This window comes from Microcebus murinus, chromosome 18 (genome assembly GCF_040939455.1).
Source record: "Microcebus murinus isolate Inina chromosome 18, M.murinus_Inina_mat1.0, whole genome shotgun sequence".
NCBI classification, from domain to species: Eukaryota; Metazoa; Chordata; class Mammalia; order Primates; family Cheirogaleidae; genus Microcebus; species Microcebus murinus.
Window position 1 is genome coordinate 41,788,884 of NC_134121.1, and position 27,289 is coordinate 41,816,172.

The 27,289-nt window shown below is 58.0% G+C and overlaps 3 protein-coding genes across 4 annotated transcripts in view; all 3 read left to right on the forward strand.

The window, feature by feature from the left end:
- Window positions 1–23,600, forward strand: part of TCAP (titin-cap) — a 60,738-nt gene extending 37,138 nt beyond the window's left edge. The window contains exons 2-3 of the mRNA XM_012765905.3: window positions 22,415–22,542; window positions 22,749–23,600. Coding sequence (XP_012621359.1) covers window positions 22,433–22,542; window positions 22,749–23,142 — 504 coding nt within the window. The 5' untranslated portion in view covers window positions 22,415–22,432 and the 3' untranslated portion in view covers window positions 23,143–23,600. The remainder of the gene's footprint in view (window positions 1–22,414; window positions 22,543–22,748) is intronic.
- STARD3 (StAR related lipid transfer domain containing 3) lies at window positions 82–20,280 on the forward strand. Of its 2 annotated transcripts, none has more exons than XM_012765901.3 (15): window positions 82–209; window positions 10,890–11,161; window positions 14,594–14,671; window positions 15,044–15,121; window positions 15,245–15,298; window positions 15,708–15,825; window positions 15,992–16,090; window positions 16,318–16,373; window positions 16,641–16,733; window positions 17,377–17,439; window positions 17,579–17,674; window positions 17,990–18,069; window positions 18,159–18,263; window positions 19,418–19,511; window positions 19,960–20,280. In XM_012765901.3, exons 2-15 carry the CDS (start codon window positions 10,940–10,942, stop codon window positions 20,062–20,064), a joined length of 1,341 nt encoding a protein of 446 aa, XP_012621355.1. In that variant the 5' UTR covers window positions 82–209; window positions 10,890–10,939; the 3' UTR covers window positions 20,065–20,280. The 2 variants fall into 2 exon arrangements, with proteins under 2 accessions (XP_012621355.1, XP_075850659.1); XM_075994544.1 differs by lacking the exon at window positions 82–209 and adding an exon at window positions 10,512–10,615.
- Window positions 23,601–25,373: 1,773 nt separating the features above from the next.
- On the forward strand, window positions 25,374–27,087 carry PNMT (phenylethanolamine N-methyltransferase). The gene is made up of 3 exons (XM_012765902.3): window positions 25,374–25,598; window positions 26,128–26,335; window positions 26,448–27,087. The coding sequence occupies exons 1-3, from the start codon at window positions 25,397–25,399 to the stop codon at window positions 26,893–26,895; spliced, it is 858 nt and encodes a 285-aa protein (XP_012621356.2). The 5' UTR covers window positions 25,374–25,396; the 3' UTR covers window positions 26,896–27,087.
- Window positions 27,088–27,289: the final 202 nt, after the last annotated feature.

Consider the following 27,289-nt stretch of genomic DNA (forward strand, 5'->3'; position numbering starts at 1 on the left):
GACGCTTCCTAGTCAGCGCCGGAGGGCTTGAGGCGGGGCGAAGGGCGGGACTGCAGCCAGACGCGCGCCCCGGTTCGCTCTCGGGGGCGGACTCAGCGGCGGAAGTGGCGCCGCTGGGAGATCTTCTTCCGCTCTGAGGTGCCGCCGGGGCCGCGGAGTAGGACTGCGCTGGGACAGCAAGAGCCGGGGCCGTGGCTGACATGGAGCAGGTGGGTCCTGGAGAAGTCACTGGGACTGGGGGTGGTAAGTGGGTTGTCTCTTGCCGGCCGATCCTGCCTCCCTGCCCGGTGTCCGACCTGGGTTCCGTCCGGCCCTTCCCACACCCCCCGCCATCCAGGTTCCGCCCCCTTCTGCTCGGCCTCACTTCGCCCGGTGCGGGCTTCGCGACCCAAGGCGCTGACCGGCGGCGACCCCGCCCACCCTAGGGGGCCGAGGAGGGCGTCCAGGATCGCCTTCCTAAGTCTTCCTCTTGGCTGTGAAGGGAGAAGCTATGGGACAATGTGCGGGATTAGGGGGCAAGGGTTGAGTATGGGGAGGGGTCAGGATCTGGGAGGAGGAGGAGGAGGGAAACATCTACTCATTCTGGTAGGTCTGCGTCTCATTGTCATCCGGTGTCTCCCTAACTTCCTTCTGAAACGGCTGTAAATAACTTCCTAATTGATATCAAAAGTGCTCTTTAGAGTATCTTTGAGTTCTTAGAGGTGCTTAACATTGTTGACACTCAGTCCTAATTGACACCGTCCCCCTCTCCGCCCCTGTTAGCTCTTTCTCATCAGTCGCTCCTGATTTGCTTCCTACTGCTCTGACAGTAGGTAAGAAATGCCTCTTCACGTCCTCCTCTGTTGCCCAGCCCTTTGCTCTGTACACCCGAATCTGGGTGGTCTTATCTCCTCTCACAGCCTCAGCTTCACACCAACTAAATACTCTGGCCCGCAGCCTCAGCACAGCCCTTCCCTCCCTTCCCTGGAGCTCCAGACTTGGCCGCCCAGCTGCCAGTTGGACAGCTCCAATTCACATGGAGCTCACTGTGTTTAAACTTGACCTGGGCAGGGCACAGTGGCTCAGGCCTTTAATCCCAGTACTTTGGGATTGGGAGGCCAAGGCAGGAGGATCACTTGAGGCCAGGAGTTCCCAACCAGTCTGGGTAACAAAGTGAGACCCTGTCTCTACAAAAAATAAATTAGCCAGGTGAGGTGGTGCCTACCTGTAGTCCCAGCTACTTGGCAGGCTGAGACCTGGAGTTTGAGACTGCAGTGAGCTATGATGGCACCACTGCACTCCAGTCTGTGTGACAGAGCGAGACCCTGGCTCTAAAGAAAAAGTAACAGTGGTCCAGACTTGATGTCAGTCTGCTCAGGAAAACAAATCTGGGAATGAGTAAATGATGTTACATGGCAAGCATTAATTCTAGAGAAATATACATAGAGCTCTCGGAACCCAAGGGAGAGGTAGGCCGAGGCAGTTTCCCAGGAGCAGACAATTAGTGAGGGCCCTTAAAGCGAGAGGATGAGTTTACCAGAGGGAGGTAGAGGCTAGAGTGGGCTCGGAGAAGGCAAAGCTGGGTCCTCTGAACAGAGCCCCAGCGGGTCATGCAAGGGTGTGGGGAGATGGCGCTGAGACAGAGGCAGCTTTCTCTGCTGAGACTTTTGATTCTTTTCCTCACATGGCCGTGAGGAAGTGTCCCCCTGATTTAGGAGCCAGCGGGACTGTGCCATGCTCTGGAGGCCTAGGAGCCTCCCTAGGAGGCTGCCTTTAGGAGCCTGCCCTGGGACCGTGCTCTGGAGGCCTAGTACCTGGTGTTTCAAGCCAGGCCCCCTGAGGTAGGATCATTGTACATGCCTTTGGGCTGGGCCTGTGCCTTAGAACGGAGCCTGGGCTGATGTTCGCGCTCCATTGCGTGCTTGGAATGCCCTTCCTCCTTGCTTCCAGCAGATAGACACTGATTCTTCAAGGCCTGGGTCAGAGGCCCCTCCTCCCTGTGGCTTTCCTGACCTCACCCACTCCAGACAGGGTCAGATGATCCCTTCTCTGGGAGCCAAAGGTTCTTTGTTCATTCCTCCCTGAAAGTACTGATCACAACATGGCACCATGTTGATTATTCATGTCAGTCTTCTGCAATAGGAGCCCCTGTTGGACCAGAACAGGGTCCTGTGGCCCCAGGGACTTGCACAGGGTCTAGCACACTGTAGGCTCCCAATCCCTGTATGTGGCATTAAACTGAGCTCTCATACACCTAGATTTGTTAGGAGAGGGTAGTGCGGGTGAGACCCCAGATCCTGTACTTTTGGTGGCTTGTATGTATTCCACTGAGTGGTGGAGCTTGTTGACTCCATTTTATAGGTTAGGAAACAGAGATTCAGGGGAGGTAAGGTCAAGGTCACTCAGCAGCGATTTAAAGGACTCTCTCCTGACTCCAGGTCTGAAGCTGTCTCTCAGAAACTGCCTTGGGGTTCTAGCCTCCAGGGAGGCAGCTGCCACATCAGTGGGACAGAGGACAAGGAAGGCATCCCGTCTGGCCAGTTGTATGTCTCCCTGAACTTTTTCTCACCGGGAAGAGGCTAATCCTGCTTTTGTCTGCTAGGGTTGGTGCTGGGAGGAGCCTGTGCTGAAACACCCCACCCCTGTGGGGGGCTTTCCTTGAGAAGGCAGGGATCTTGAAGATGACGGGCCTTTCCAGACTGACCTTGGGAACTTGACCCCATCAGCCCCAAGTTTTACCTAGCAGCACTGAGGGGTGGGTGGAGGGGTGGGTGAGTAGGCCAGGGGTCATGGAACCGCAGGGCAGGGGCTTCCCTGACAATTAAAAGGGCCTGGCGTGAGGGGAAAGGGGGGCTGAGTAGATCTCAGTTCGTTAGAGTTTCAGTAAACTGTACCCATAAAGCTTCCCCGGCTGCGGGGAGGAGTGAGTGGCGGTGAATCTTGTTTCTGTTTGGCTTGACTCTTCCCCTTCCGCTTCCCCAGAAGGAAAGGAGAAACGAAGCCAGTCTTCAGCTTTGAGATCTTATTTGTCATTGCAGCTGTGCCCTCCTCTCTTTACACTCACACTTCTCCAGGGGACTTCCTGAACCCTCTGTGGGTGGGATGGGGTAGGGCCAGTAGGCCAACTGTCCCAAGGCTGATGGCATGGGTCACTGAACCCTAAATTACAGGAGAACCCAAAATGTGCCATCCTAGGTCAGCTTCCCGAGGCCTGGGCCCATCCTTCCCTCCAGCAGTACTGTTGGGACTCTCAGTTTAGGCAAAATGCTATGCTATGCCTGGCCCAGGGCCCCGCCTCTGACACTGTGCCCGTGGAGGGCAATAGTAGCAATAGCTACCATTAATTAGGCACAGGCACTGTGCATGTGCTGGTTCTTGTCCTTTCAAGCACTGTGAACTAGGCACTATACTCCCCCCGTTTTACAGATAAGAAGACTGAGTGATTTGGTCAAGACCACACTGCCTAAGGGATGATGGCCTTGGCTTTTTCACTCTGGGTCTTATGCCCAACCCTCAAACCCACATCCTTTGCTGCCTGGGTGGACATGACAGATCCATAAACCAGCTCACTTATTAGACATGTAAGTGGCTGGGCACTGTGACTTGTGTCTCAGGCACTCGAGGGGAGACAGCTTTGAGGCTCAAGTCTAGCTGTGATAAGGGAAGGGCTAATCCAGAGTCCTGAAAGGTCAGGGGAGCTTGGAGGGTGAGGCAAAGCTTTGCCAGGAGGTGACATTTGAACAAGCCTCTGAAGGGTTGGAGTCCCCCAGAGGGAGGATCCCATTCCAGAACGAGGAGACAGGGAGCTGAGGCACAGGAAGAAGACTGGTTGTGGGGTGCCCTGGGAGCAGCCAATGGTCAGGAGAGTAAGGAGTGGGTGTCCACCCCCATAGCGAGAGCAGAGTGCTGGGGTCCCACTGAGGGGCGAGTCCTTCCTGCTTCTTGACCCTCCTCATCAAAGGGATTTAACTTCACCTGGAGTCTTTTCCCTGCAAGTTAGGGCTCAGGGGACAGGAGGGTGCCCAGGATATCACCCCCCTGCCTTACTGTAGAGGGGTGCCTGGGCCCTGGGCAGGGCAGGATGCCAGCAGAGGGTAGAGTCCAGCGCTGGGAGGGGCAGTCTGGAAGGAAGAGGCTCCTCCTCCAGGGCTGGGTGTGAGTCCTTGCCTACGTGGGCAGGTGCTGCTGTAGGGAAGGGTGTAAATAGTCGAGCTCATTCCCTGAGCATCCACTGCGAGCCTGGCGTGGTTCTGCTACTGCACCCGCAGCGTGAGCAAAGCTCAGGAAGTCCCTGCTCTTGTGGGATTTGCATGCCAGCGGAAGACCAGTGGACGTGTCATATGTCAGGGGTGACAAGTGCTGTGAAGAAGAATACAGCACAGGAAGAGACGAAGGGTGAGGTCTCAAGAGGGGTTCAGGAGAGGTGTATCCCCATTTGCGTAGAGACCAGGTGGAGTGAGGAGCAAGCAGTACTGAGACCTGGAGAGGAGCTCCCGCCTCAGCAGCAGGTGCCAGGGCCCTGGGGTAGGAGCGTGCGTGATGTGTCCAAGGACAGCGAGGGACCAGCGTGGCTGGAGTGGAAGGTTTAAGGGGGAGGGGGGACTTTGTAGGCCAGGTGGGCACTTTGGCCTTTACTCTGGGGAAGCCACCAGAGGTTTGGGACATTGGAGAGATGTGGTCTGACTTTTAACAGGATCCCTCTGGCTGCTGTGTTGACAGCAGACTCGGGGGGCTAGGACAAGGAGGAGGTCAGGAAGCAGGTGACAGATGATGGCCTGGACAGGGTAACATTGTGCTAGGTGAGCAGTGGGCAGATACTAGCTGGGTTTTGAAGGAAGAGACACAGGATTTGCTGATGGGTGAGATGTGGAGGGAGGGCACAAAGGCAGGGGGGCAACAACCTTGTGTTTAGTCCATTTCAGCCCAGTATGGGGAGGCCCACGTGGCCCTGGGGTCAGCTCTGCGCCTTTCTGGCTGGGGGAGCATGGGCAGCTCTCCCAGAGCTCCGGTCTGTTCCTTCCCTGGTGGGTTCTCACCCCTGCTCTTGGGAGGGGCATGATGTGTTAAGGAGAACATGTCCGAAGGTTGCCACTGCAGGCCACTGCCAGCCAGGTTTCTTTTGCACTGGCCCATCTGGGTGGTTTCCAGCCTGTTTGGTCTGCTGTCCTGCCTTCCCTGAACCAGCACCCTCCTGGGCTGGCCAGCAGCAGGACGTGGGCCAGAGCTAGCCTCCTCCACAGGGCCCTGCCTTCCACCCATCTGTGGAGTCTCCGGTAACCTGGTGTTCACAGGGGCTGCTTGACTCAGAACAACCCCAGGCCTGGCCTGAAGCCATGTCACCGGGCAGTTGGAGCTCAAAACCCTCTCTTAATCTGGAGAAGAGGGAGGAAAGTAATAATAGCTAACCCTCACACAGTGACCACGCTGTCAGGATCTGCTCTAGGCCACTGCTTTGAATAAGTCACTTAATCTTTGTGTAATAAAGATTATTAGCCCCATTTTACATAGGAGAAAACTGAGGCACAGTGAGGTTAAGTGACTAACAGGGTGGGAATTGAAGGTTTGGCTCTTCCCCTGGCTTGGGGTCCAGTTCTCTCTTGCCTTCACTGACCCCCCCTGATTTGTACTGAGTTAGGGACCCCTTGGGAAGCCCCCATAGCCAGGGTGGGGCTGGTGCTAGCATTTGCTGAGGAATGCAGAGTGGGGGGCGAGTGTTGAGTCTGTGTCTCCTGTCACCCCCGCCTCAGTAGAGGATTTGGAGAGTCCACACTGCCTGGGAACCTGGGTCATCGCTGGGTATCGATTCGGGAGCCAGACCAGAGACTTAGGGAGCTTGCTCTGGGTCACACAGCAGGTGAATTGCAGAGTTCAGATTGGAACCCAGCCCCTTCAGGGTGATTTTGTGTAGATTTTTGTTTTTGTTTTTAAGAAGGCACAGCCTGGGTAGCAGGGTGATTTTTATTCCAGGTCACTGTAGTGTATTCTAACTCCCTCCCCGTTCATTTCCCTCCTACCTGAAAGGTCTTGCAGGCTACTCGTCCCCTCTCAGCCACCACTGACCAGCACGTGCCATACTCCCTCGTGACACTTGCCTAAATACCAGCCCTATGAGGCAGGAGCTCTTGTTGCCTTTTTTTTAAGTCATGGTAAAATATATATAACATTGAATCTACCATTTTAACCATTTTTAAGAGTACAGTTCAGTAGCATTAAGTATATTATTATTACCTTTTATAATGCAGCAGAGAACACCGAGTTTTAGAATGGTTTTACTTTGCCCCAGATCACACAGCCAGGAAGGGGACAGTCTGAGATTTGAACCCGGACCTCAGAGTCCATTCCTTTTCCCCATACCAGCCACCTCCTGTTGTTTGCCTGGAGTCCTGTACGCTATCCAAGGCCTTATCGCAAGCAAGACTGTATTAATACATCCTGGGGCCGAGAAAGAGAAGTCATGAGAAGGCATCTGAGGGCCCGTACCTCCCCTCCCCTTCGCCTCGGGAATGATCCACTGTGCCCAGACACCTGACCACCCACCCCTCCCCACCCTTCCCTCTCCAAAATCTCTGATCGCCTCCCTTTCTCCTTCCTCCTCCCCCCTCCGAAAGTCTTAGCAGGTCAGCTTCCACAAACAGGCAGACTCCTTCAGGACACATGTCCTGCTCCCCACTTGATACCTCTGAAGGCGCTTGGGAGGGGCTGGTGACAGCAGGCGGTGGACTTGGCAGGGGGTGGCAGCCCTGCTCTCTCCAGCCTCAAAGTGCTCATTCCTGCCTTCCCCTGTCAGGAGGGTGGGCGTGGCAGGGTGGGGGCTGACACTCACTGTTCTGGTGGCAGCTGCCTGCCTCTGCCCTCTAGGGCCTGGTGGCCTGGAGTCAGCCAGAGAACAAGTGCTTTGGGGACTGATGGCTAGGGGCAGTTCCAGGCCAAGGCGGGTTTTCACCGTGTAGACTGGCAGGTTGTTTGATGGAGCTCAAAGGCCTTTCGAAGACATCCGAGTGAGCCACATTTCCAGACTGCAGCCAGGGAGGCCTCGGGTGATGTTGGAATTTGAGGAAAGGCTGATGGTGGCACTCTACAGCCACCTTCACCCATAGCAGTAAGGTCTTTGTCTGTTTTATATACTGATGTTTTAAGTAAGGGTTTACTTATTTTTAAGTTTCTCTTGCTTAAAAAGAGGGGTTTGAAAAACCACTGACCTTTTTCCCCAGATAAACAGAGGTTGATGAGAAGGACTTGTGCAAAGTTACTCAGATCAGTGGCTGCCCAGGGACCGGGCTGCGGGTCTCTTAACTCTGGACCGGTGCTCTGTCTACTGCACTGGCTCCCGTTTGGACTCTGAGCTGCTTTCCGTGGGAGAGTGGTGTGGAACCCCCTTTCTCTGACTCTTGGCCAGCAGCCCCCACCCCTGCTCCAAGCCCCCACGCTTGGCTCCCGCACCCCCTGGCATCTTCAGCTCTCCCAGCCTCTCGTGACACCTCTGCTCTAGCCCCATCTGCGTCTCTCGCTTCGACAGGGATGTCTGGGCGTGTGAGTGTCAGTGCAGTTGCCACTCCAAGTGCGTCTCACACCCAAGCTGCTGCCACCCAAGTCCTGTCCCCAGGGAGGGAGGGAGAAAGCCAGTGAGAAAGACAGACAGACATAGAAGCAGACCAGAGGAGGGAAGCTACAGCACCCAGAAGTGAGGCAGGAAGTGGGGGGTGAGGGGATGATACAGATAGAGAAGTGAAGGGGGAGGGGGAGAGAGAGAGAAAAGGGGGGAGAGACTGATGGGGGTGGAGAGAAAGACTCAGAAATGGGAGCGAGATGGAGAGGAAGACCCAGACGGGGAAAAATACAGACAGACACGGATGACGATACATTCTGTGGGTTGTGGGGAAACAGGCATTCTCATACATTGCTGGTGGGAATGCAAACTGCAAAGGGAACTGGCAATACCCAGCAAAGCTACATATGCAGTTTGACCCAGCAATACCACTTCCAGGAATCTGTCCTGAAGATACACTTCCAACAACACGAGGGTATATTTATGCAAGGTTATTCATTGCAGCATTTCTGATAATTACACATCTAAATGCTCATTCATAAGAGACTGAATAAACTGTGGTTTGTCTATAAAATGGAGTACTAAGCAGCTCTATAAAAGAATATAAAACTGAGATGGAGTGATTTCTAGGATATACTGTTAAGTGAAAAAATAACATGCAGAAGAACATCTATCGGAAGCTGTCCTACACGTAAGGAGGGATAGCTGGGAGTGGTGGTGTGACCCTATAGTCCCAGCTACTCAGGAGGCTGAGGCAGGAGCATCACTTGAGCCCAGGAGTTCGAGGCCACAGTGAGCTATGTTTGTGCCACTGCACTCCAGCCTGGGCGACAAAGGGAGACCCTGTTTCTTAAAAAAAAAAAAAGAAAGAAAGAAAGAAAGAAGAAGGGATATAAGAAATATATACAGGTATTTGTTCCTTTGTATAAAAAAAGGATAGGCCACACACTAAAGAGGTACGTTACTGTTATGGGGTTTTTTTTTCTCTCTCTCTTTTTTGTTTTTTTCTTACAGCTCCACCTCCACACACCCTGTTTTGTGTTGTTGAACTGTGCTCCCCACAAAAAGATAAGTTGAAGTCCTGACCCCTCTACTGCAGAATGTGACCTTTCTTGAAAGTGGGGTCATTATAGATGTGATCAGTTAAGATGAAGTCATACCAGGGTAGAGCAGGCCCCTAATCCAGTATGACTGGCGTGCTTCTAAGATGACCACGTGAAGACCCGCACAGGGAGGGCATCATGTGACAATGAAGACAGAACTGGAGTCATGTAGCTGCAGGCCGAGGAAGGCCAGATTGCCAGCAAACCCCAGACACCAGGAAGAGGCAAGGGGGATGCAGAGGGAGCGTGGGCCTAAGGACACCTTGATTTCCGTCTTCTAGCCTCTTAAGTGTGAGATAATCAATTGTTGTCGTCTTAAGCAAACAAACAAAAAACCCCAAAATAACAGCTGTGGGAAAAGGAGAAGGATAAAAAGTCACAAAGCACAGATGGAAAGTTACTTTGTGACAGATACAGGAAAGAGACAGAGAGAAATAAAGAGAGAGAGGGAGGGAGACAGGTCTGGCAGGACACAAAAGGGCTATTAGAGACAGGGAAATGTCACCTGCCCTGGAGCTGTGGCGGTCATGGTGAGGGATGTGCTGTGTGTGCAGTCTGGCACTGAGCCGGCTGATGGATCTTGGGGGTCCCATGGCCGGCGGCCTGTCACGTCCCCTCTACTGACTGCCTTGTTCCAGAGCCGGGCTTAGCTCCCCCCAGTACTGTTGAGATGAACTTGTCATGGGCACTCCAAGACTGTGGTACCAGGGAGTGGCCTTGGGCGAGTGCCCCTGTCAGGGAGGGGCTGCTCCAGGGTTCCTTTTCCATTTAGAGTTCGTGAAAGCCCCATGTTGGCGCAGGATCTTAAGGGATTAGGCACATCCTTTCATCTCTCTGATGGCTGTTTTATCTGTAAAATAGGAGGAATCACCCCTGCCCTGTGTGGGCACGAACATGGCTGTGGACACGTAGACATTGGGCGGCAGGACGCTGGTCCACTTTGGAGTGGCTGGCTCTTACTTGCTTCGGGGTTTGCCCTGGTCTTCTCCGCTACACAGCGTAGAGCTGAGCGCCAGGAGACCCTCTGGAAACTTCATTTATTCAACAGTCAATTATGAAGCACCTGTTATGTTACAGGGTTTGTGCTGGGCACTGGGAACATGGCAGTGACCAAGTCAGATAACGCCCCTGCAGCCACAGAGTTTTCGGTTTAGCGAGAGAAAGGGTCGACGGTAAAATCAAACAGTAAGGAAGATAACTTGAGGTAGTGACAAGGTCACTGAAGAAAGTAAAGCAGTGTGATATAATATTCTGTGAGTGGGGCAAGAGGCTGGGAGGCTCTGAGGACAGGACTTTGACTGCCAGTTGAAAGGACTGGGGGAGAACATTCCAGACATGGGGGAGAGCCAGGTACAGGGCTCTGAGACAGGACAGAGCACCTGTGTTCAGGGGTCTAAAGGAAGGTCAGAGTGGTAGTGGCAGTGAGACGGGGCGTAAGAAGAGCAGTAAGATGGGCTAGACTGGGCAGCCTGGACTGAAAGGGCCTGGTGAGGAGGGGCCCATTGGCCTGAGAATGGTGGGCAGCCCTGGTGGGTTGGGGGGGCAGGACCTGGTTGACGCTTTGGAGAGCTTTCTTTGCACCACTGCGCCGTGGAGACATGGTGCTGGAGGGTGAGGGGGCAGCCTGGAGGCCCACCCCCTAGGAGCGGATTGCAGCTGTCCAGGCAGAGATGATGGTGGCGGTCCTATGGAGTGTGGAGGAGCGAGAGGGGGACGGTGATGTCCTTGCTCGGTAGCCCTGTCCCAGCTCCAAGCACACAGACAGCTCTAGGAAGGCCCTCCCAGTTGCCATGGATGAGGGGGTGGGAGGGCAGGGCTGGCTGCTGGGAGGGAAAGTGGCTTTGTGCTTGGAAAACAAAGAACAGAGCTTGGGGCCCTCTTCTCCTAGGGGTGGGGGCAGGCCAAGAGGCTGTTGACAGGACCAGAGTGGGAGCTCAGAGCTGGGCTTGGCAGGAGCAGGCTGTGCCCCCAGGCATTGGGGAGGCGGGTAGGTGCCCCCAGAGCCCTCCAAGGGTGAACTTTGGGGCCCTGGGCTTTGGGGCAGGGAGGGCAAGGACAGAGAGAAGGATGCTCAACCCCCCCATCCCCCTTCAACCCCCCCAGCCAGGCCGGGGCAGGCAATTTGGGAAGAGTGCCCTGGGCCGCGCGGTTGAGACAGGGTGGGAGTGGGGTCAGATGTGTTTGGGGACAAATGGGTCGCCTGGGAGCTGGGTGCGAAGGGACCTCCAGGGCCCTGACCGGCCCCTCTGCCTCGCCCGCAGCCGTGCCGCTGAGGCCCCGCCCTGCCCGCCCTGAGGTGGGGCCCACCAGGATGAGCAAACTGCCCCGGGAGCTGGCCCGAGACTTGGAGCGCAGCCTGCCCGCCGTGGCCTCCCTGGGCTCGTCGCTGTCCCACAGCCAGAGCCTCTCGTCGCACTTCCTCCCGCCACCTCCGGAGAAGCGCCGGGCCATCTCTGATGTCCGCCGCACCTTCTGTCTCTTTGTCACCTTCGACCTGCTCTTCATCTCCCTGCTCTGGATCATTGAGCTGAACGTGAGTGGGGGCGCGGCAGGGGCACCTGCCACATGGGAGGGCTGCGTCCCCCACGAGGTTGGCTGTCTGGGGAAAACGGAGAATAGCGGTTCTCATCTTGTGGGTGAAGGAGATGGGGCTCAGAGGGGTGGAGTCGTTTGGCCAGGGTCCCTCCGCGAGTGTGTGAGGGAGGCTGTGCTGAGCCGACCCGGCCCGGAGCTCGCCCTTGGCCTCCGCGCCATGCCGCCCCCTAGTGGAGGTTGCCGAGAAAGGAGGCGGGCTCCGATGCAGCTGTTGGAACCTGTTGTCTTCTGTCCTATTGCTCTTGGGCTCTAGTTCATTCGTTTGTTTGTTCATTCATTCATTCACTAAACATGTTTTGAGTCCCTGCTGTGTCCCAGGAACTGTGCTAAAAGCAGAGGGTACAGTGGGGAGCGAAACAGTAAAAGCTCCCAGTTGCCAGTGGCCGTGGCTCCAGTTTTGGCAAGATGCTGCCTGGTGCTCTGGAGAAGGTGCAGGGTCCCAACCCCCACCCCCACCCCACACACACAGTGCTCGGCCCACCCTCAGGAGCACAGTCTAGCTGGTGGGGGCCTGATCTGGTCTCTGGGCACTGATGGGGCAGAGCCCACGGAGGCAGGAGCCCTGGGAGCAGGACATTTCTGGTGTGGTCCAGTCCCAGCTCATCGTAGGTACTGACTGTGGCTCAGCGAGGGGCTCAGCCTCTCAGCCTCCCTCATTTTCCCTGGGCAGCATGGGCTCGCCATCAGAGTTCTGGATGGCAAGGACCCTTCCTCCAGGCCTCAAGCTTGGGTGACAGGGAAATGATGTCTTTCTCGATAGAAGTATGGAGTTTGGGGGCCTGGCATGGTGGCTCACGTCTGTAATCCTAGTATGATTTCCCTCCGAGCCGAGGCGAGAGGACTACTTGAGCTCAGGAGTTCAAGACCAGCCTGAACAAGAGTGAGACCCCCGTCTGTATAAAAAACAGAAAAATTAACTTGGTGTGGTGGGATGTGCCTGTAGTCCCAGCTACTTGGGAGGCCGAGGCAGGAGGATTGCTTGAGCCCAGGAGTTTGAGGTTGCTCTGAGCTAGGCTAACACACAGCACTCCAGCCTGGGAGACAGAGTGAGACTCTTTCTCCAAAAAAAAAAGTGAGGAGTTTGGGGAAGGGGCTGGTTTAGGGACAAAGAGGGTATGTTTGATTCTGGACATGTTGAGCTGGAGGGAAGGACAGGGCTCTGAGGATGACTGTACTTTGTACACCGGAGATGAGCAGGCACCTTCAGCGAGATGGGGCCACAGCATGGAGGGCCTTGGAGGCCATCTTACTGACAGAAAACCCAAGACCCAGCAAGATTCGGAGCCTTTGGCAGAGCTTCTGAGGTGTTAGGAACACTTCCTTTTGAAGGTCCCACCCAACATCAGGGCAAACCCTAAAATTTACCTGTCTCCTACATTCAATACATATTTCCTTGCGAAGGAAGAGCTGAAAACATTTTGATAACTTTACTTTTGAAGTTATTTGGCCATGTCAGCTGTACTTGCTCTGCAGTCATCATTAATACTCTGGAATTCTTGCAAAGTGAGAGAATCTAACAAATTGTTTTCAAATGTAATGAAAACTTTCAGAATACTGGATTTGACAATTAGTAGAGTCAAACCTGATGTTTCACTTGGCAGAGATTTAATTAGAATTTTATTAATTTTCAGTTTTATACTTTTATTTTCATATTTTGGAGCATATGTACTTTTAGTTCCCTGACTATGTCTGTATTGAGTGGATACAAAGACCCCATTAGGGCTGTGACCAGCGTGGGGTCTTGAAGCCAGAGACTGGCAAAGCAGGGACTAAAACTTGCCTCTCTCGAGTCCTGATCCAGTCAGCTCTGGTGGGTACCCAGGCTGGGGGGGAAGAGGGCAGAGGACAGACTTCAGGGACATCAACTGTGAGCGTGAGAGGGGCTGTGGAGCCCACGAAGGAGCTGTCTAAGGAATCAGAGGAGGGCTGACTGGGCTGGGGTGGGTGTCAGAGCTGGGGGCCTCATCAGTGGGCCAGAGGATGTCGAGTTTTATGGGGCTCAGGTGGTCTGGAGGTAGAGGTGGTGGCATGTGTGGTGGCGTTTGAGTGTCAGCAGGGAGCTCTGCAGACTGTGGGCTCCTTCTCTGAGCATCAGAATCACCTGGTAGCTTCAAAAAGATCCCACGGCCAGGCGCAGTGGCTCACGCCTGTATCCTAGCACTCTGGGAGGCCGAGGCAGGCAGATTGCTCGAGGTCAGGAGTTAGAAACCAGCCTGAGCAAGAGCGAGACCCCGTCTCTACTATAAATAGAAAATTAATTGGCCAACATATATATATATAATTGGCTGGGCATGGTGGCACATGCCTGTAGTCCCAGCTACTTGGGAGGCTGAGGCAGGAGGATCGCTTGAACCCAGGAGATTGAGGTTGCTGTGAGCTAGGCTGACGCCACAGCACTCACTCTAGCCTGGGCAACAAAGTGAGACTCTGTCTCAAAAAAAAATAAAAAAAGATCCCACATGCTCAGAGTCTCATCCTGATATTCAGACTTGGTGGCCTGAGCATCTGTATCTTTAACAAACACCCCGAAAATTCGGGTGACCAGCCAAAGATCCGAAGCTCCAGCCTAGGTGGTTATAAAGGGTCTCCTTTCTCAGGGTTCCTGTGCTCCATCCCCCAGAGTCCCCTTGTGTCCTCCCTTCTCCAGGGGTGGCGGTGCTAGTGCCCCCACCTGCAGAAGCATAGGCCTGCCACCCCATTCCTTCTGTGGAGTCAGGCTGCAGTCTGGCCCCTGGTGCCCTTCCAGACCACCTCATCCCCCAGACCCCTGGACACTGGAGTCCAGGCCAAGGTCTCAGGGGTCCTGGTAAAAATGTATGGTGTGCTGGGTAGGGACGGGCAAGGACATGCCTGCTCACTCTCCATGTTATCCTCTGCAGCAGTGTGATGGATTTTGCCCATTAAGCACAAACCTAATCAACTGATTTGCCACCTGAGGCTCCGTCTGACACCACTACTCATCCCTGGCCCGTCACCCCAGATGGATTGTTGGCTGGGAAGATGGAGCACCCCGGTGTGGGAGGGAGATGGAATTGCATGAGAGGCAGGCTCCCACACCCCGTTTAGGGCCCACTGCTTCCCCTGCACAGCCCACAGCCTACCCCTCCCTGGGCAGTGTACTTGAGCCCTGCTTTGCCCTCCAGGGCTGCCTGGGCCCATGGAGGAATGCTGTTGGTGCCTGGGGTCTGGGGCCTCTGGCTGAGCTCCCTTGGTGCCTCAGGGGCCCCTGTGGGGTGGTGGCTTAGCACTTACAGCCTCTCCTCTAGCTTCTACACTCCCCTAGCTCCCCGCCAGTCTGGGAGGTGAGGGGCAGCCCCAGGGACTTGGTTCTGCCTGCAGAGCTCTTCCTCTCTCCCTGTCCCTCTCCCAGACCAACACGGGCATCCAGAAGAACCTGGAGCAGGAGATCATCCACTACAACTTTAAAACCTCTTTCTTTGACATCTTTGTGAGTGGCCTTAGGAGATCCTGGGGCCCTGGGGGGGAGGGGGGACAGGGGAGGAATGACTCCAGCTGGGTTCTCTTCTTTCTGTAACTCCTGTCCAGTCTGATCCCATTGTCCAGGAGCCCTCAGTCTTCAGAAGGCTTCCTCAGCGAGGCCCTGCTTTCAGAGAGCCCCAAGTGGGAGGGAGAAGATGAGACCTTTGTCCAAGGAGGTCACATCCAAATTGTCCCAAAGGAACGCTAGCTCAGCCATTCTCTCCTGGGGCATGCCCACCCCCCTGGAGGGACATGGGGGAGCAGGATGGAGGGGAGTCCATCCTGCAGCAGGGTGGGGGTGTTGGCTCTCTGTGATGGCTTAGGTCACACCCCCCTCCAGGTCCTGGCCTTCTTCCGCTTCTCTGGACTGCTCCTGGGCTACGCCGTGCTGCGACTCCGGCACTGGTGGGTGATTGCGGTAAGATGCCACTTTCCTGGCAGCTCTTGGGCCCTGGCGGGGCTGGTGCAGGGGATGGGATGGAGGCGGACTCACTCCCCAGCCTCTGCTTTCCTTCTCTCCCTCCTTGCCTCCCCTGGGCAGGTCACTACACTGGTGTCCAGCGCATTCCTCATTGTCAAGGTCATCCTCTCTGAGGTCAGTGGCTCAGGGTCTGGCTGGTCTGGTGGGCATGTGGCCTAAGGGATGGGCTTCTCCTAAAAAAGGACCATTTCTCTGATTTCTCTGTCGCTGTTGTCAGGATTGGGGAGAGGGCAATCCAGTCCTTTGATACCTCTAAGGAATCATCTTCACCTGCTTCCCCCACTCATCCCCCTGCAACCCCAAGAATCAGGAAGTTCTTCCTCCAGCCTAACCTCAGTTTACCCTGCTGCAGACTTAATTAATGCTTCTCAGGGGCATGTGCCACAGAGGGTTCCCAAGCAGCTGGTCCCAGGCACAGGGTCTATGCCAGTTTGGCTGGCCAGAGTTGGTGACCCCAGGAGAAGACTCTGGTTTGGGGTGACCGCTGACCCCTGCCATTGAGCTCACCCCCCTCCCTCCACAGCTGCTCAGCAAAGGGGCATTCGGCTACCTGCTCCCCATTGTGTCCTTTGTCCTCGCCTGGTTGGAGACATGGTTCCTCGACTTCAAAGTCCTACCCCAGGAGGCCGAGGAGGAACGATGTGAGTGCTGGGGACTGGGAGCTGTGGCAAGGGTCATCCCTCCCCCGAGTGAGCAGGGTCTGAGCAGCCTCCAAGAGCCTGGAGTGAGCCTAGGATGGGGGTGCCCCAGGCTGCTGAGGCATGACTGTCCTTGGTCTGGGACGATGGCTGCCCATATCCCCTCCAGGGTATCTTGCTGCCCAGGCTGCTGTCGCCCGTGGACCCCTGCTGTTCTCCGGTGCTCTGTCTGAGGGCCAGTTCTATTCACCCCCAGAATCCTTTGCAGGTGAGGGCGGGTGGGTGGCAGAGCTGCCTTCAGGGAGGGGCCTCGTGAGGAGCGGGGTGGGCCAGGTCTGTTCTTTCTATTCCTTCTAGCAGGCTCCCTGGGGAAAGCCAGCAACCCTCTCCCACACGCTTTTTCCCCCACATCTTGCACTCACGTACCCGACCCCCACTACCTCCCTGCACTCTCTCCCCGCCCCTTGCCATTGTCATCATGCTTGTTTTCTGCAGGGTCTGACAATGAATCAGATGAAGAAGTTACTGGGAAGAAAAGTTTCTCTGCCCAGGTATTTGGCTGCCTACCCCGCCCCTGCCCTGGGAAAGGCACCCGCACAAGGGCCAGCACCGGGCTGGGCCAGGGTGGGCAGGGGGTTCCCAGTAGAGGCTAGTCCTCGGGCAGCACGAATGCCAGGCAGTGCCCGGGAGGCCAGCCCAGGCCCCAGACACGGTGGGTCAGGCTCCTCCAGGGGTGTGTGGAGTATCCAGAACAGGCCACAGACAAGGTAGGGTGCAGGCCCCAGGCTGACCCCTTCCTGCCTGCCCCTCCTGGCCAGGAGCGGGAGTACATCCGCCAGGGGAAGGAGGCCACAGCAGTGGTAGACCAGATCTTGGCCCAGGAGGAGAACTGGAAGTTCGAGAAGAATAATGTAAGAAGCCCCTCTGCCACCTGCCCCTCCCATGTGTGTTTCTTCTTCCTTTTCTGAGGCCTGAGAAATGAACCCAGGATTACATGGCTTAGAAACAGATTCCTGCCCCAAGAGAGGGAGCCGGGGCCCGGGGCTGGCCACTGGGCAGGGGGCCTGGTGGGATGTCTCCCCTCCAGCCCCCACCCCGTCCTCCCCTCCCTGCCGCCCTGCTCCCTGGGGTCTAGGCTTTGAAGGGGAAGCCAGGCTTCTATCCTGTGTGCAGTGTTTTATTTCATGATCAAAACAACATTATCTACAAAGATTGCAGAGAGCTTGGGAAACAGGGAAACCTCCCCAGTCCCTCTTTCTGGCCAGCTCCCTTGGCAGCCCTGTCGGCCTGGAGATACGGCTTTTAGGGGTCACAGCCGCGGCTATGCTCTTGCCTTTTAACTGAATATCAAAGCCTGTTTCTCCTCTGTGCCGCACATTGGTTAGTACCACCGTTTGGTAACGGCTGCTCAGATACCCCCAAAGTCCTGTAGTCTTCACCCTGAGCTGTAGAAAACCTGCCCTGCCTGTCACCCTTCCTGTGCCACCAGCCCACCCCTGTGCCCTCCACCTGCTCTCCACCCTCCTCCCTGCTACCCTCCTGTCCCTGCCACAGGAATATGGGGACACTGTGTACACCATTGAGGTTCCCTTTCATGGCAAGACGTTCATCCTCAAGGTGAGTGCGGGAAGTGCGTATCCTGGAGCCTCCTGCTCCGTCTGGGGCTCCAGGAAGGGGCTGAGGGGCCCTCTGGCAGAGCCCCCCAACCAAGAGGGAAGGGCTGGGGTACCCAAGCATATCTGGCCTCCCTGCCCAGACCTTCCTGCCCTGCCCTGCGGAGCTGGTGTACCAGGAGGTGATGCTACAGCCCGAGAGGATGGTGCTGTGGAACAAGACGGTGACCGCCTGCCAGGTGAGCCCAGCCTGGCCACCTCTCATGACATGGATCAGGGCATAGTCAGGCTGCAGGAGACCTGGACTGTGTCACCAAACCACTCTGTGCCTCAGCTTCCCCATCTGTAAGTCGGGGACGATGGTCACAGCACCTCCTGGAGAGGCCAGGAGGGCGGGAGGGAGGAATGCGCACAGAGCGCCGGCCCAGGACCTGTGAATGGCGACAGCTCCCAGCACGACAACCTAGGCAGAGGGGAGGCTGGCCTGGGGTGTTCCTGTCCCTGGGTTTTCCCTGGGGTGGGCTGCATCTCACGTCTCCCCTGACGGCCCTCAGATCCTACAGCGAGTAGAAGACAACACCCTCGTCTCCTATGACGTGTCTGCAGGGGCTGCGGGTGGCGTGGTCTCCCCCAGGTGAGCACCCGACAAGCACCCTCCTCTCGTCAGGCCTGCTGCACTTGGATCCTGGGCTCAGCGGCCCCATCTAACCCTCCCTCCCCCAGGGACTTTGTGAATGTCCGGCGCATTGAGCGGCGCAGGGACAGATACCTGTCCTCAGGCATTGCCACCATACACAGCGCCAAGCCTGCCACCCACAAATACGTCAGGTGAGCCTCGCCTTGCCCGGGGTCATCCCAGCCAGCCCCTTCCCCCAAGCACTAGCGGTGCAGGGTACACTGTGTATAGCCCAGGCAGTTTCTCCCGCTGAGGCTGCGTTCCTGTTCCCTGTCCCACTGGGCTCTGCCCCTCCCAGCCCCTAATCCCGCTAATCTTGCTGCTCTGTCTGCGGGGGTTAGGGGGGCTGGGGTACTGGAACCAAGCCACCAAGGCTGGTGGGAATGTGTGCAGGGGGTAGCTGGCCGGGGCTGGAATGTAGGTGGGGACCAGTGCAGGGGAGAGGCCTGGGAGCCACGTGGTTAGCTGGGCTGTTGGACCTGAGCCAGAGGTGCTGAGCTCTGGGTGTCATTTTCCTGCCTAAGGAGACACGGGTCTCCTTTCCTCCTCTTTGCCCTGTCCCTGCTGCTTTGCCTTTCTCCTGGAGCAGCTCAGAAGTCCCCCAAAGGGAGAATACTCATAGTCTTCCTGCTGCCTGTCCCTGGGCTTCCTCCAAATCTTCCCCACTGTCTGATCTGAGACTGCAGTGCTGTGGGTGGCCCCCTCCCATAGAACTCGATCCTCCCCACCCCCTCCTGGGGCTCCGGCAGAGAGCACTGGTCTTTGAATATGAGACTGGGCTCTGGTCTTGGCAGACTTGCTGGGTGACAGGACAAGCTCACTTCCTCCCTGGGTGGTCCTTGTCTGTGGCGTGGACTGAAGCATGCTCGGTGGGCTATGGGAATGAAATGTCTAGGGAATGTGAACTGTACAGCCCAGACCCTGACTGCCCCCTCCTGAGAAGGTGCCCCAAGTGAGAAGCGCCAGCTCAGCCCCCTCCATCATAGCCAGAGCTGACCTGGGATCTCTGGGGCTAGTGGATAAGGGCTCGGAAGGTGGTGAGCTCCCTGTCACCAGGGGTATGCAAACACTAGCAGGCTGTCATAGGAGGACTGCAGCATCAGAGAGTGGATGAGGGTGGAGGGCTGATACTGCAGCCTCTGGAACACTTGTGCTAAGCCTTATTCAAACAAGGTAGTTTCTAAACCAGTGTCTGCCTTCCCTCTTCCACTCTAGTCCAAGCTGGGCCAAGAACGGGGTATGTGGTTGTCAGGGGCATGAAACTTGCTCAGTTCCAAAGTCCCCTCAATGATGCCTCTCTCCTTAGGGGAGAGAATGGCCCCGGGGGCTTCATCGTGCTCAAGTCGGCCAGTAACCCCCGAGTCTGCACCTTCATCTGGATTCTCAACACAGATCTCAAGGTGGGGTGCTGGGCGCTGCCAGGCGGGCCTCGTGGCGTGGAGAGGACTCTGCTGCTGACTTGGTGGCTGAATGACCTCGGGGTTCTCTACCATGCTCAGGGTCTCCCCTGCCTCCTTTCTTACTTAAAAATTTGGGGCAAGGTCCTAGTGGTCATTTAGCCCTGATTGCTGTAGGGCACCTACCCCTCTTCTTACCTCTGATTCCCGAGGTCCCGAGGAGGGGTGGCTGGCTGCCCGCCCAGCCTCGCCCGGGTCTGTTTGTGTGGCTGGTGCCAAGACCTGGGCACAGCATGTTCTTCCTGCCAGGGCTGGGGGCGGGGGTGGCCCAGGCTGGATTCCAGAGCTGCACCTGCATTCTGGCCCAGAGCACCCCTGCTGGTGCCACCTGTGAGGGCAGAGCTCCTGCTGAGGACAAGTCGTCATGTAACTTTTGCCTGCCTTCCCCCAGGGCCGCCTGCCCCGGTACCTCATCCACCAGAGCCTCGCCGCCACCATGTTTGAATTTGCCTTTCACCTGCGGCAGCGCATCGGAGAGCTGGGGGCGCGCGTGTGACCATGCCTCCTTGCCCACCCTGCAGGCCAGGGTCCTGTCGCCACAGCCTCCAGAGCCAGAAAGGGGGGCAGCTGGGCTTCCTGCTGTTCACACAGGACCTGGCCCCAAGCTGCCACCATCCACTGAGCCACTCTGTGCTGGAGCCACCGCCCTGGGCAGGTGGAGGGTCGAGTGCTCAGACTCGGGGACTCTGCTGGCCGGAAGAAGTGGGGTCTGTCCTGTTCTTATTTCCATGGGGTGTCCCCACCTCCTGGAGGAGGAGATTTCTGTCCCCTACCCTGCCAGGGGCAGAGTCTGGGATGGGAACCTCAGACCTGGTTGGAAGGGCCAGGGCCCTGGGCAGGACAGGTCAGGGCTGCCTGTCACCAGTGTTAAGGTGAAAGAGCCCTTCGTCTGCCTGCTCTCAACATGGTTTTTAAGGATTTTTTAAAGGGTCTGGGACCTTTTACTATACAAAGTTGTGGGGGAATGGGTGGCAGGTGGGGCGTGGTGGGTGCTGGCAGTGTGTCTCTGCCTCTCCCAGGTTGTTTCCTTTCTCTGAGGGCCTCCTTGAGGACCCTTGTAATTTGAGCCAATTAAAATTATGAACTCGGAACAAAAAAAGCAACCCCTTCCTCTGCCTGGCCTCTTGAGGGAGAGGAGGGCAGTGCTGAGATGGGGAAGGAGTGAACATCACACAGCCCAGCCTCGAAGTCACAGGAGGGCAGAGCCAGTGGGAGCGTTTCCTGGAACACTCCGCCCCCTGCCTGACCCGTTCAAGTGAACAGATGACAAGTCAGAGAAAAATGCCCCCACCCCCACCCCCCCGCCAGGCATCAGGGCAGATTAAGGTCTCCATCCCAGGATTGGGGGGTGAGGGGAGGCGCTGGGCTGTGTAGGCCTTGACTGTTTTGGGGGCCTGGAGCTGGGGCCTGAGCTCTGGGATCCCAGCCACTCAGAACCCTGAGCCTCTCAGGCTCCACTCGCCCACCCCCTCCGCCCCCACGGCCCACACCAGGGGCAGCGTGGAGCCTGGAGTCCCAGGACACTGCCTCCTCCCTCCCTGCCTGCAGGCTTCCCCAGGAGCCACCTTGTTTAGAGCCAGGTGGATCCTATCTTGGTCCTGGCTAGGTGTGTGGCCCTGAGCAAATCTACCTCTCAGACTGTTTCCTACTTTGTGAAAACGGGACTAACATCATAGGGTTGTGATGAGATTGAGATGTCAAGAATGGGCATAGTGCCGCAGTAAGCAATAGTATGCAGTTCTGCACCCAGGTGGGTGCCCACGGGCCTTACCAGTTGCTGGGTACTCTGCTGTCCCCACGAGATCCTCAGCCCAGCTCCTCTTCTGGTGCCTTTGCTTTGTCTACTCAGCGATGCCCTCATTCCTCATCCCCCCACATAGCCCCCACCTGTGTGCCAGCCTCTTGCACCTTGAGTTGCTAGCTTTGGCTGCCGAGCTGTCCCTACAACCGTCTTTCACCCCTGCTCCCCGTGACTGAGAGCCAGCCTCCCAGGGTGCACGTGGAGCCGGGCTCAGAGCTCTCCTGGCCATTTTACTGTGGCCAGAAAGTGGGGCCCCAGGAGGGGCAGAGTCTGACCCATGGTGACATAGCCTATTTCTGGCCAACTTGGGGCTGGAGCCAGGTTTTTGACTGGCATTCGTCGGGGCCCCGGAGTACCATTTCACCCCAGGTGAGGTGTTGAGGCAGATCTGGGGGCTCCCTCCACCCCACTGGCCCGCCTTAGGAGACCACTTCTCTGCCCACTGGCCACGGGGCAGGAAGACACCTGGGAAGGGTTCATGCCCAGGGTCCCAGGTGGGGCACTGATGTCCACCACCCCTGCTGCTGCTGTGGCAGCGGTGGTCAGGGACTAGGCCTTCGGTGCAGGGCCAGAGGACATGGCTGTAGTGTTTCTCCTGGTCAGGGGCACCATCTGAGGATGTGCCCTTGAGCCCAGGCAGAGGAGAGAGTGGCAGGGGCAGGACCTGGCAGCCTGGCATGGAGCGCAGGGGGGCACCAGTGCCTGCCCTGTTTACTGACAAGCCGCTGTCCTCCCTGGGCAAAGGGATGTGGGTGGGGCAGAGGGCGAGTGCCAAGGGGGCACGAGGCTGGGCACGTGGCTGGTCTGAGGTGGTGTCTGAGGAGCCTAGGGCACCTGAAGGTGTTGCTCTGAGGACCCCAACCCCAGACCTCCGGCCCCAGGGCAGCCAGGGTCCAGGTACCCCAGCCCCTGCCCTGGGCCCGAGTGCCCCCATCAGTGAGTCTTGGCTCTGCTTATAGCATCTGACGCCAGAGGGGCTGAAAATAGCCCCTGGAGAAGGGGGAGGAGGGGGTTATTTAAAGGGCCTGGGAGGAGCAGAGCAGAGAGGGTGTGAGGAGTGATCATGGCCACTTCAGAGCTGAGCTGCCAGGTGTCTGAGGAGGACTGCGAGCGCCGAGAAGCCTTCTGGGCTGAGTGGAAGGACCTGACGCTGTCCACGCGGCCTGAAGAGGGGTGAGTGTGGGTCAGCGGGAGTCACACCTCTGCTCCCCCAAAGCAGCCACATGGGGCTGGAGCACAAAGCCCTGGAGAAGTTTCTGGGGGTGGGGACAGGAAGAATGCCTGCTGGGGAGAGCGAAGCAAGCGGAGCCCCCTGCCCAGCCTGTGACTGGAAAGCAACCGCTCCCAGAGCTCAGGGTCCCCTCCCCTCCCCTTCACAGTTGCTCGCTGCATGAGGAGGATGCCTGGCGCCGTGAGACCTACCACCAGCAGGGGCAGTGCCAGGCGCTGGTGCAGCGCTCCCCCTGGCTTGTGATGCGGATGGGCATCCTCGGCCGCGGGCTGCAGGAATACCAGCTGCCCTACCAGCGGGTGCTGCCGCTGCCCATCTTCACGCCCGCCAAGATGGGTGCCACCAAGGAGGAGCGCGAGGGCACCCCCGTCCCACTGCAGGATCTGCTGGCACTGGAGACAGCCCTGGGTGGCCAGTGTGTGGATCGCCAGGAGGTGGCTGAGATCACCAAGCAGCTGCCCCCCGTGATGCCTGTCAGCAAGCCCGGTGCCCTCCGCCGCTCCCTGTCCCGCTCCATGTCCCAAGAAGCACAGAGAGGCTGAAAGGGACTGTGACTCGGGCTCCACTGTGCTCGCCCTGGGCTGGGCCCTTCCTGGCTAGGACTACGGAGGGGAGCTGCTGGCCATGGGTGCTTCGTAGTTTGCCCAGAATTGGGGGCTAGAGGAGGAGGGAGCCAGAGGCCAGGAAGCCTGAGCCCACGGAGTTCCCAAAGGGAGGGGGGCAAAGACGGTGGGTACTGAGGGTGGAGAGCTGGGGACCAGCGAAACCTAGTACCCCAGCCCAAGGAGAAAGGACAAAAGATGCTGCTGAGGGCGAGAGGTGCCTGGGAGGAGTTCAGCTTCAGAGAAGGACTAGGAAAAGTGTGAGGGGATCTGGAATGCTCTAGGCAGGAGGCTTGGAGAAGACCGGAGGGAGGGGGACGTGATGAGGGCAGGGGCAGGCATAGTGGGGCCCCCAGCACGCTGTTAGCGCTGCAATAAATGCTCAGTCGTGTTGCAGAGTCTTGTCTCTTGCCTCGTGCTTGCGGACAGCCCATTGGTGCCCCCCCCCCCCGCATGCCCACTTCTGGGAACAGGCCCTGCATCTGAGCTAAATATGGCAGAAGTGGTGGGTACACTCCCTGCCTGGGAGGGGGGCAGGCACAGAGCTGTAAACAGGGTGGCTGTCTATCCGGTCCCCTCTTGTCCCCTGACTCTGCTGCCCAGCCCTGGCTTCCATGTCCAGCATCCTTGGCATGGGACAGTGCCCAGCAGGCCAGCTGGCATCAGGATTTGTTTCAATGATGTCTCCTGGAGAATATGGAAGGGGCTGGCACCAGGACTGTCCTTGGCTGTGCCTCAGGGTGTGGATGGGGTCAGTGACCCTAAGGCTAACCTTCCTCTCAGTTCTGAATCCAGACAGAATCAATCCTTGGCTGGTGTCAGGGTCTCCACCCTCCCTGCCTGGGAGTCCAGGGTGGGCTGGGGGTGGGTAGGAGGTCAGGTTCCTGTCTGTGACCCCTGCAGCTGTTGTGGTGACTCATGTCCCAACCTGGCTGCCTCACCCAAGGAGGCTTTCCCCTTGGGACAAGGAGGGTCAAGGGGACCAAGAACGGATCTGGGCAGGGGCTGGTAGCCTACCGAGGACAGAGGGGCACCCGATACGCCAGAGGGGTCTCACTTCAGGAAGACCATGGAGATGCTGTGGGCAGAATCGGTTTCCCATTTGTGGGGATAGGAAAGAAGACCCTGCCATCTTGACAGCCAGGTACCTGGAGCGCCCAGCAGAACCTACAGGTGTGGCCTGGCTCGCTCCCGCACAGGAGGACTGGAGTGTGACCTGCGAGGGGAGAGGGGTCAGAGACCTCAGACCCGCCGGACCCCAAATCTGCGGACGCCCGAGGGCCCGGACTGCGCCCCCTGGTGGCCCTGGGGGCCCCGGGAGAATGCGCCCGGAGCCCTCCGCCCGCACCTGGGGCTGCGCTGCGGACTTGGCGGGAACATCCCGAACCTTCTGTCTTGGGCAGCCCTGAGATAAGCGGCGTGGAGCCGCGGGGCCCGCGGGGGAGGCCGGGCTGTTCCGCCAGCTAAGTGCATTAGCCCCTCGCGCCTCCCCTATCGCTGCGGCCATCGGACGGGCGGGGCCCGAGCCTGGCTCTGGGGCCCCGGAGCGACCGCAGCGGAGGCCAGAACGGACTGTCCTTTCTGGAGTGGAGGGAGGGGGCGCTGGAGGCTGAGGGTGGGATAGGAAAGGACAGGAGAGGATTGGCGGAGGGGCGGAGAAGGGGAGCTGGGGTGGCATTACTAAGGAAAGGGTGGGTGTTGGAAAGGACTCCGGGAGGAAGGGGAGCCTGGCCTGGCGGAGGTCTGGGGGCGCTGGGAGACGGGGCCTGGGGAAGAGGCTAATTCAAACCATGGGGAAGAGAAGGGACGGGGCGCTGGGCCAGGGGGTGATTGGCTGCGGGGAGCTGGCGAGAAGACGGACGGGAGGAGCCGGGCGGCGGGGGCGGGAGAGGAGCTCGGGCGAGGGGCGCGAGGCGGGACTGGGACGGGCAGGTGAGGCGCAGAGGGGTGGCTGCGGGAGCAAGCGGGAGCGGTGTGGGCGGGAGCTGACGTCCCCGCGGCCGCCCCCTCACCTCCGGTGTGTCTGCTGTTCGGACACTAAAGGAGATGGATGGGGTGGGGGAGACGTGGCGCGCGTGGCCCCGGGCGCTCATCACTCCGCGGCGGCCCGCCGCCGAGGGGCCGGGCCAGGGGTCTGGCGGTAGATAAAGGGGCCGCGGGGCGAGCGGCGGACAGCGCGGGTCGCGGTAGCAGCATGAGCGGGGCAGACGCGAGCCACGCCTCGGGCGCGGCCCCTGACTCGGACCCGGGCCGGGCGGCGGTGGCCTCGGCCTACCAGCGCTTCGAGCCGCGCGCCTACCTCCGCAACAACTACGCGCCCCCTCGCGGGGACCTCAGCAGCCCCGACGGCGTCGGACCTTGGAAGCTGGGCTGCTTGGCGCAGACCTTCGCCACCGGTGAGCGCGGGGAAACGGAGGCACTGGGGACAAGAAGTCACAGGGAACTACAGGGCGCAGAGAGAGACAGAAAAAGAGAGTGAGAGAGCGAGAGACGCAGGTGGGGATCAAGAAGCAGCAAATAGAGAGAGAAGAGCAGCATCCCTTGGGAGAGGGCAGAGGGGAGAGCGTGGGGAGGGGAGAATGCTCAGAACTGAGAGCCAAGGTGGGGGATGCCGCAGAGAAGGAAATGGAGGCAGAGATTGGGGAGGGGAGAAACAGCGGGCGCTGTGGAGATTTCCGCACTAACCCTCACTGGCAGGCAGTTTCCTAGAGATGGCACCTGAGTCTTGGAGAGGTTAAGTTCCTTTCCCAAGGTAGGTGAATCGGTGTTGGAGCCAGGACTCGGCCAGGTTGTCTAACTCTCCTTTTTCCAGACAGAGCCACACTTACGGGGAGAAGGAACCAGAGAGTGGGAGGGAGGAGCAGGCAAGGAAGGGGTGACTGAGGCAGGCCTGGCACCGGCACCCTCTTCCTCTGCCCCATTCAGGCGAGGTGTCTGGATGCACACTCATTGACATCGGTTCAGGGCCCACCATATACCAGCTGCTCAGCGCCTGTGCCCACTTTGAGGACATCACCATGACAGATTTCCTGGAGGTCAATCGCCAGGAGCTGGGGCTCTGGCTGCGGGAGGAGCCGGGGGCCTTCAACTGGAGCACGTACAGCCAGCACGTCTGCCTCATTGAGGGCAAGGGGTAAGGGCGAGAGGGTGAGGGCTGGGCAGGGGCTTTCCCGTAGAGTGGCTGGTGGGGGCACAGAGGACTGAGTATGGGGCAGTCCTAAGCCCCACCTCGTGCCCCTGCACAGTGAGTCCTGGCAGGAGAAGGAGCGCCAGCTGCGAGCCCGGGTGAAGCGGGTCCTGCCAGTCGATGTGCACCAGCCCCAGCCCCTGGGCGCTGGGAGCCAGGCGCCCCTGCCTGCCGATGCCCTGGTCTCTACCTTCTGCTTGGAGGCTGTGAGCCCAGACCTTGCCAGCTTCCAGCGTGCCCTGGACAACATCACCACACTGCTGAGACCAGGGGGGCACCTCCTCCTCATTGGGGCCGTGGAGGAGTCGTGGTACCTGGCTGGAGAGGCCAGGCTGGCAGTGGTGCCGGTGTGTAAGGAGGAGGTGAGGGAGGCCCTGGTGCATAGTGGCTACGAGGTCCGGGACCTTCGCACCTACACTATGCCTCCCCGCCTTCAGACAGGTGTAGATGATGTCAAGGGCATCTTCTTTGCCTGGGCCCAGAAGAAGGTGGGGGTGGGGGTGTGAGGGCCCAATGTGCCAGTGCCCTGTCCCCAGCCACTCAGATTCCCTATTCTCTGAGGTGGCATCTAATAAAGAAGTAAATCCCTGCTGCTGAGTGTCAGTTTTGTCTGTGGCTCTCCTGGGAAGCAACAAGGGCCCAGAGATCTCTTCTGAGTGTAGGGTATGGGAGGCATCAACCCTAGGCTTTCCTTTTTTTTCCAGAAGCTTCTTGAGGGTAGCTTTCCGTAACCACTCATTCTTCCCAAACTAAGGTAGGCCAAGGCCAGGGGAGCTCATTCAGCTTGCACAGTGCACCAGGCACTTGTGATAGACAGTTATTGCATCATTCAGTCCTGCATTGGGCAGTAGGTCCTGGTGTCCTGTTTCCAGGTGAAGCTCAGAGAAGTTAAGTAACAAA

Coding starts and splice junctions, on each gene's coding strand:
- STARD3 (XM_012765901.3), top strand. CDS start 10,940: ATGAGCAAACTGCCCCGGGAGCTGGCCCGAGACTTGGAGCGCAGCCTG. Junction 14,672..15,043: donor CCTCTTTCTTTGACATCTTT/GTGAGTGGCCTT, acceptor ACCCCCCTCCAG/GTCCTGGCCTTCTTCCGCTT. Junction 18,070..18,158: donor GGTGGCGTGGTCTCCCCCAG/GTGAGCACCCGA, acceptor TCCCTCCCCCAG/GGACTTTGTGAATGTCCGGC.
- PNMT (XM_012765902.3), top strand. CDS start 25,397: ATGAGCGGGGCAGACGCGAGCCACGCCTCGGGCGCGGCCCCTGACTCG. Junction 25,599..26,127: donor GGCGCAGACCTTCGCCACCG/GTGAGCGCGGGG, acceptor TGCCCCATTCAG/GCGAGGTGTCTGGATGCACA. Junction 26,336..26,447: donor TGCCTCATTGAGGGCAAGGG/GTAAGGGCGAGA, acceptor GCCCCTGCACAG/TGAGTCCTGGCAGGAGAAGG.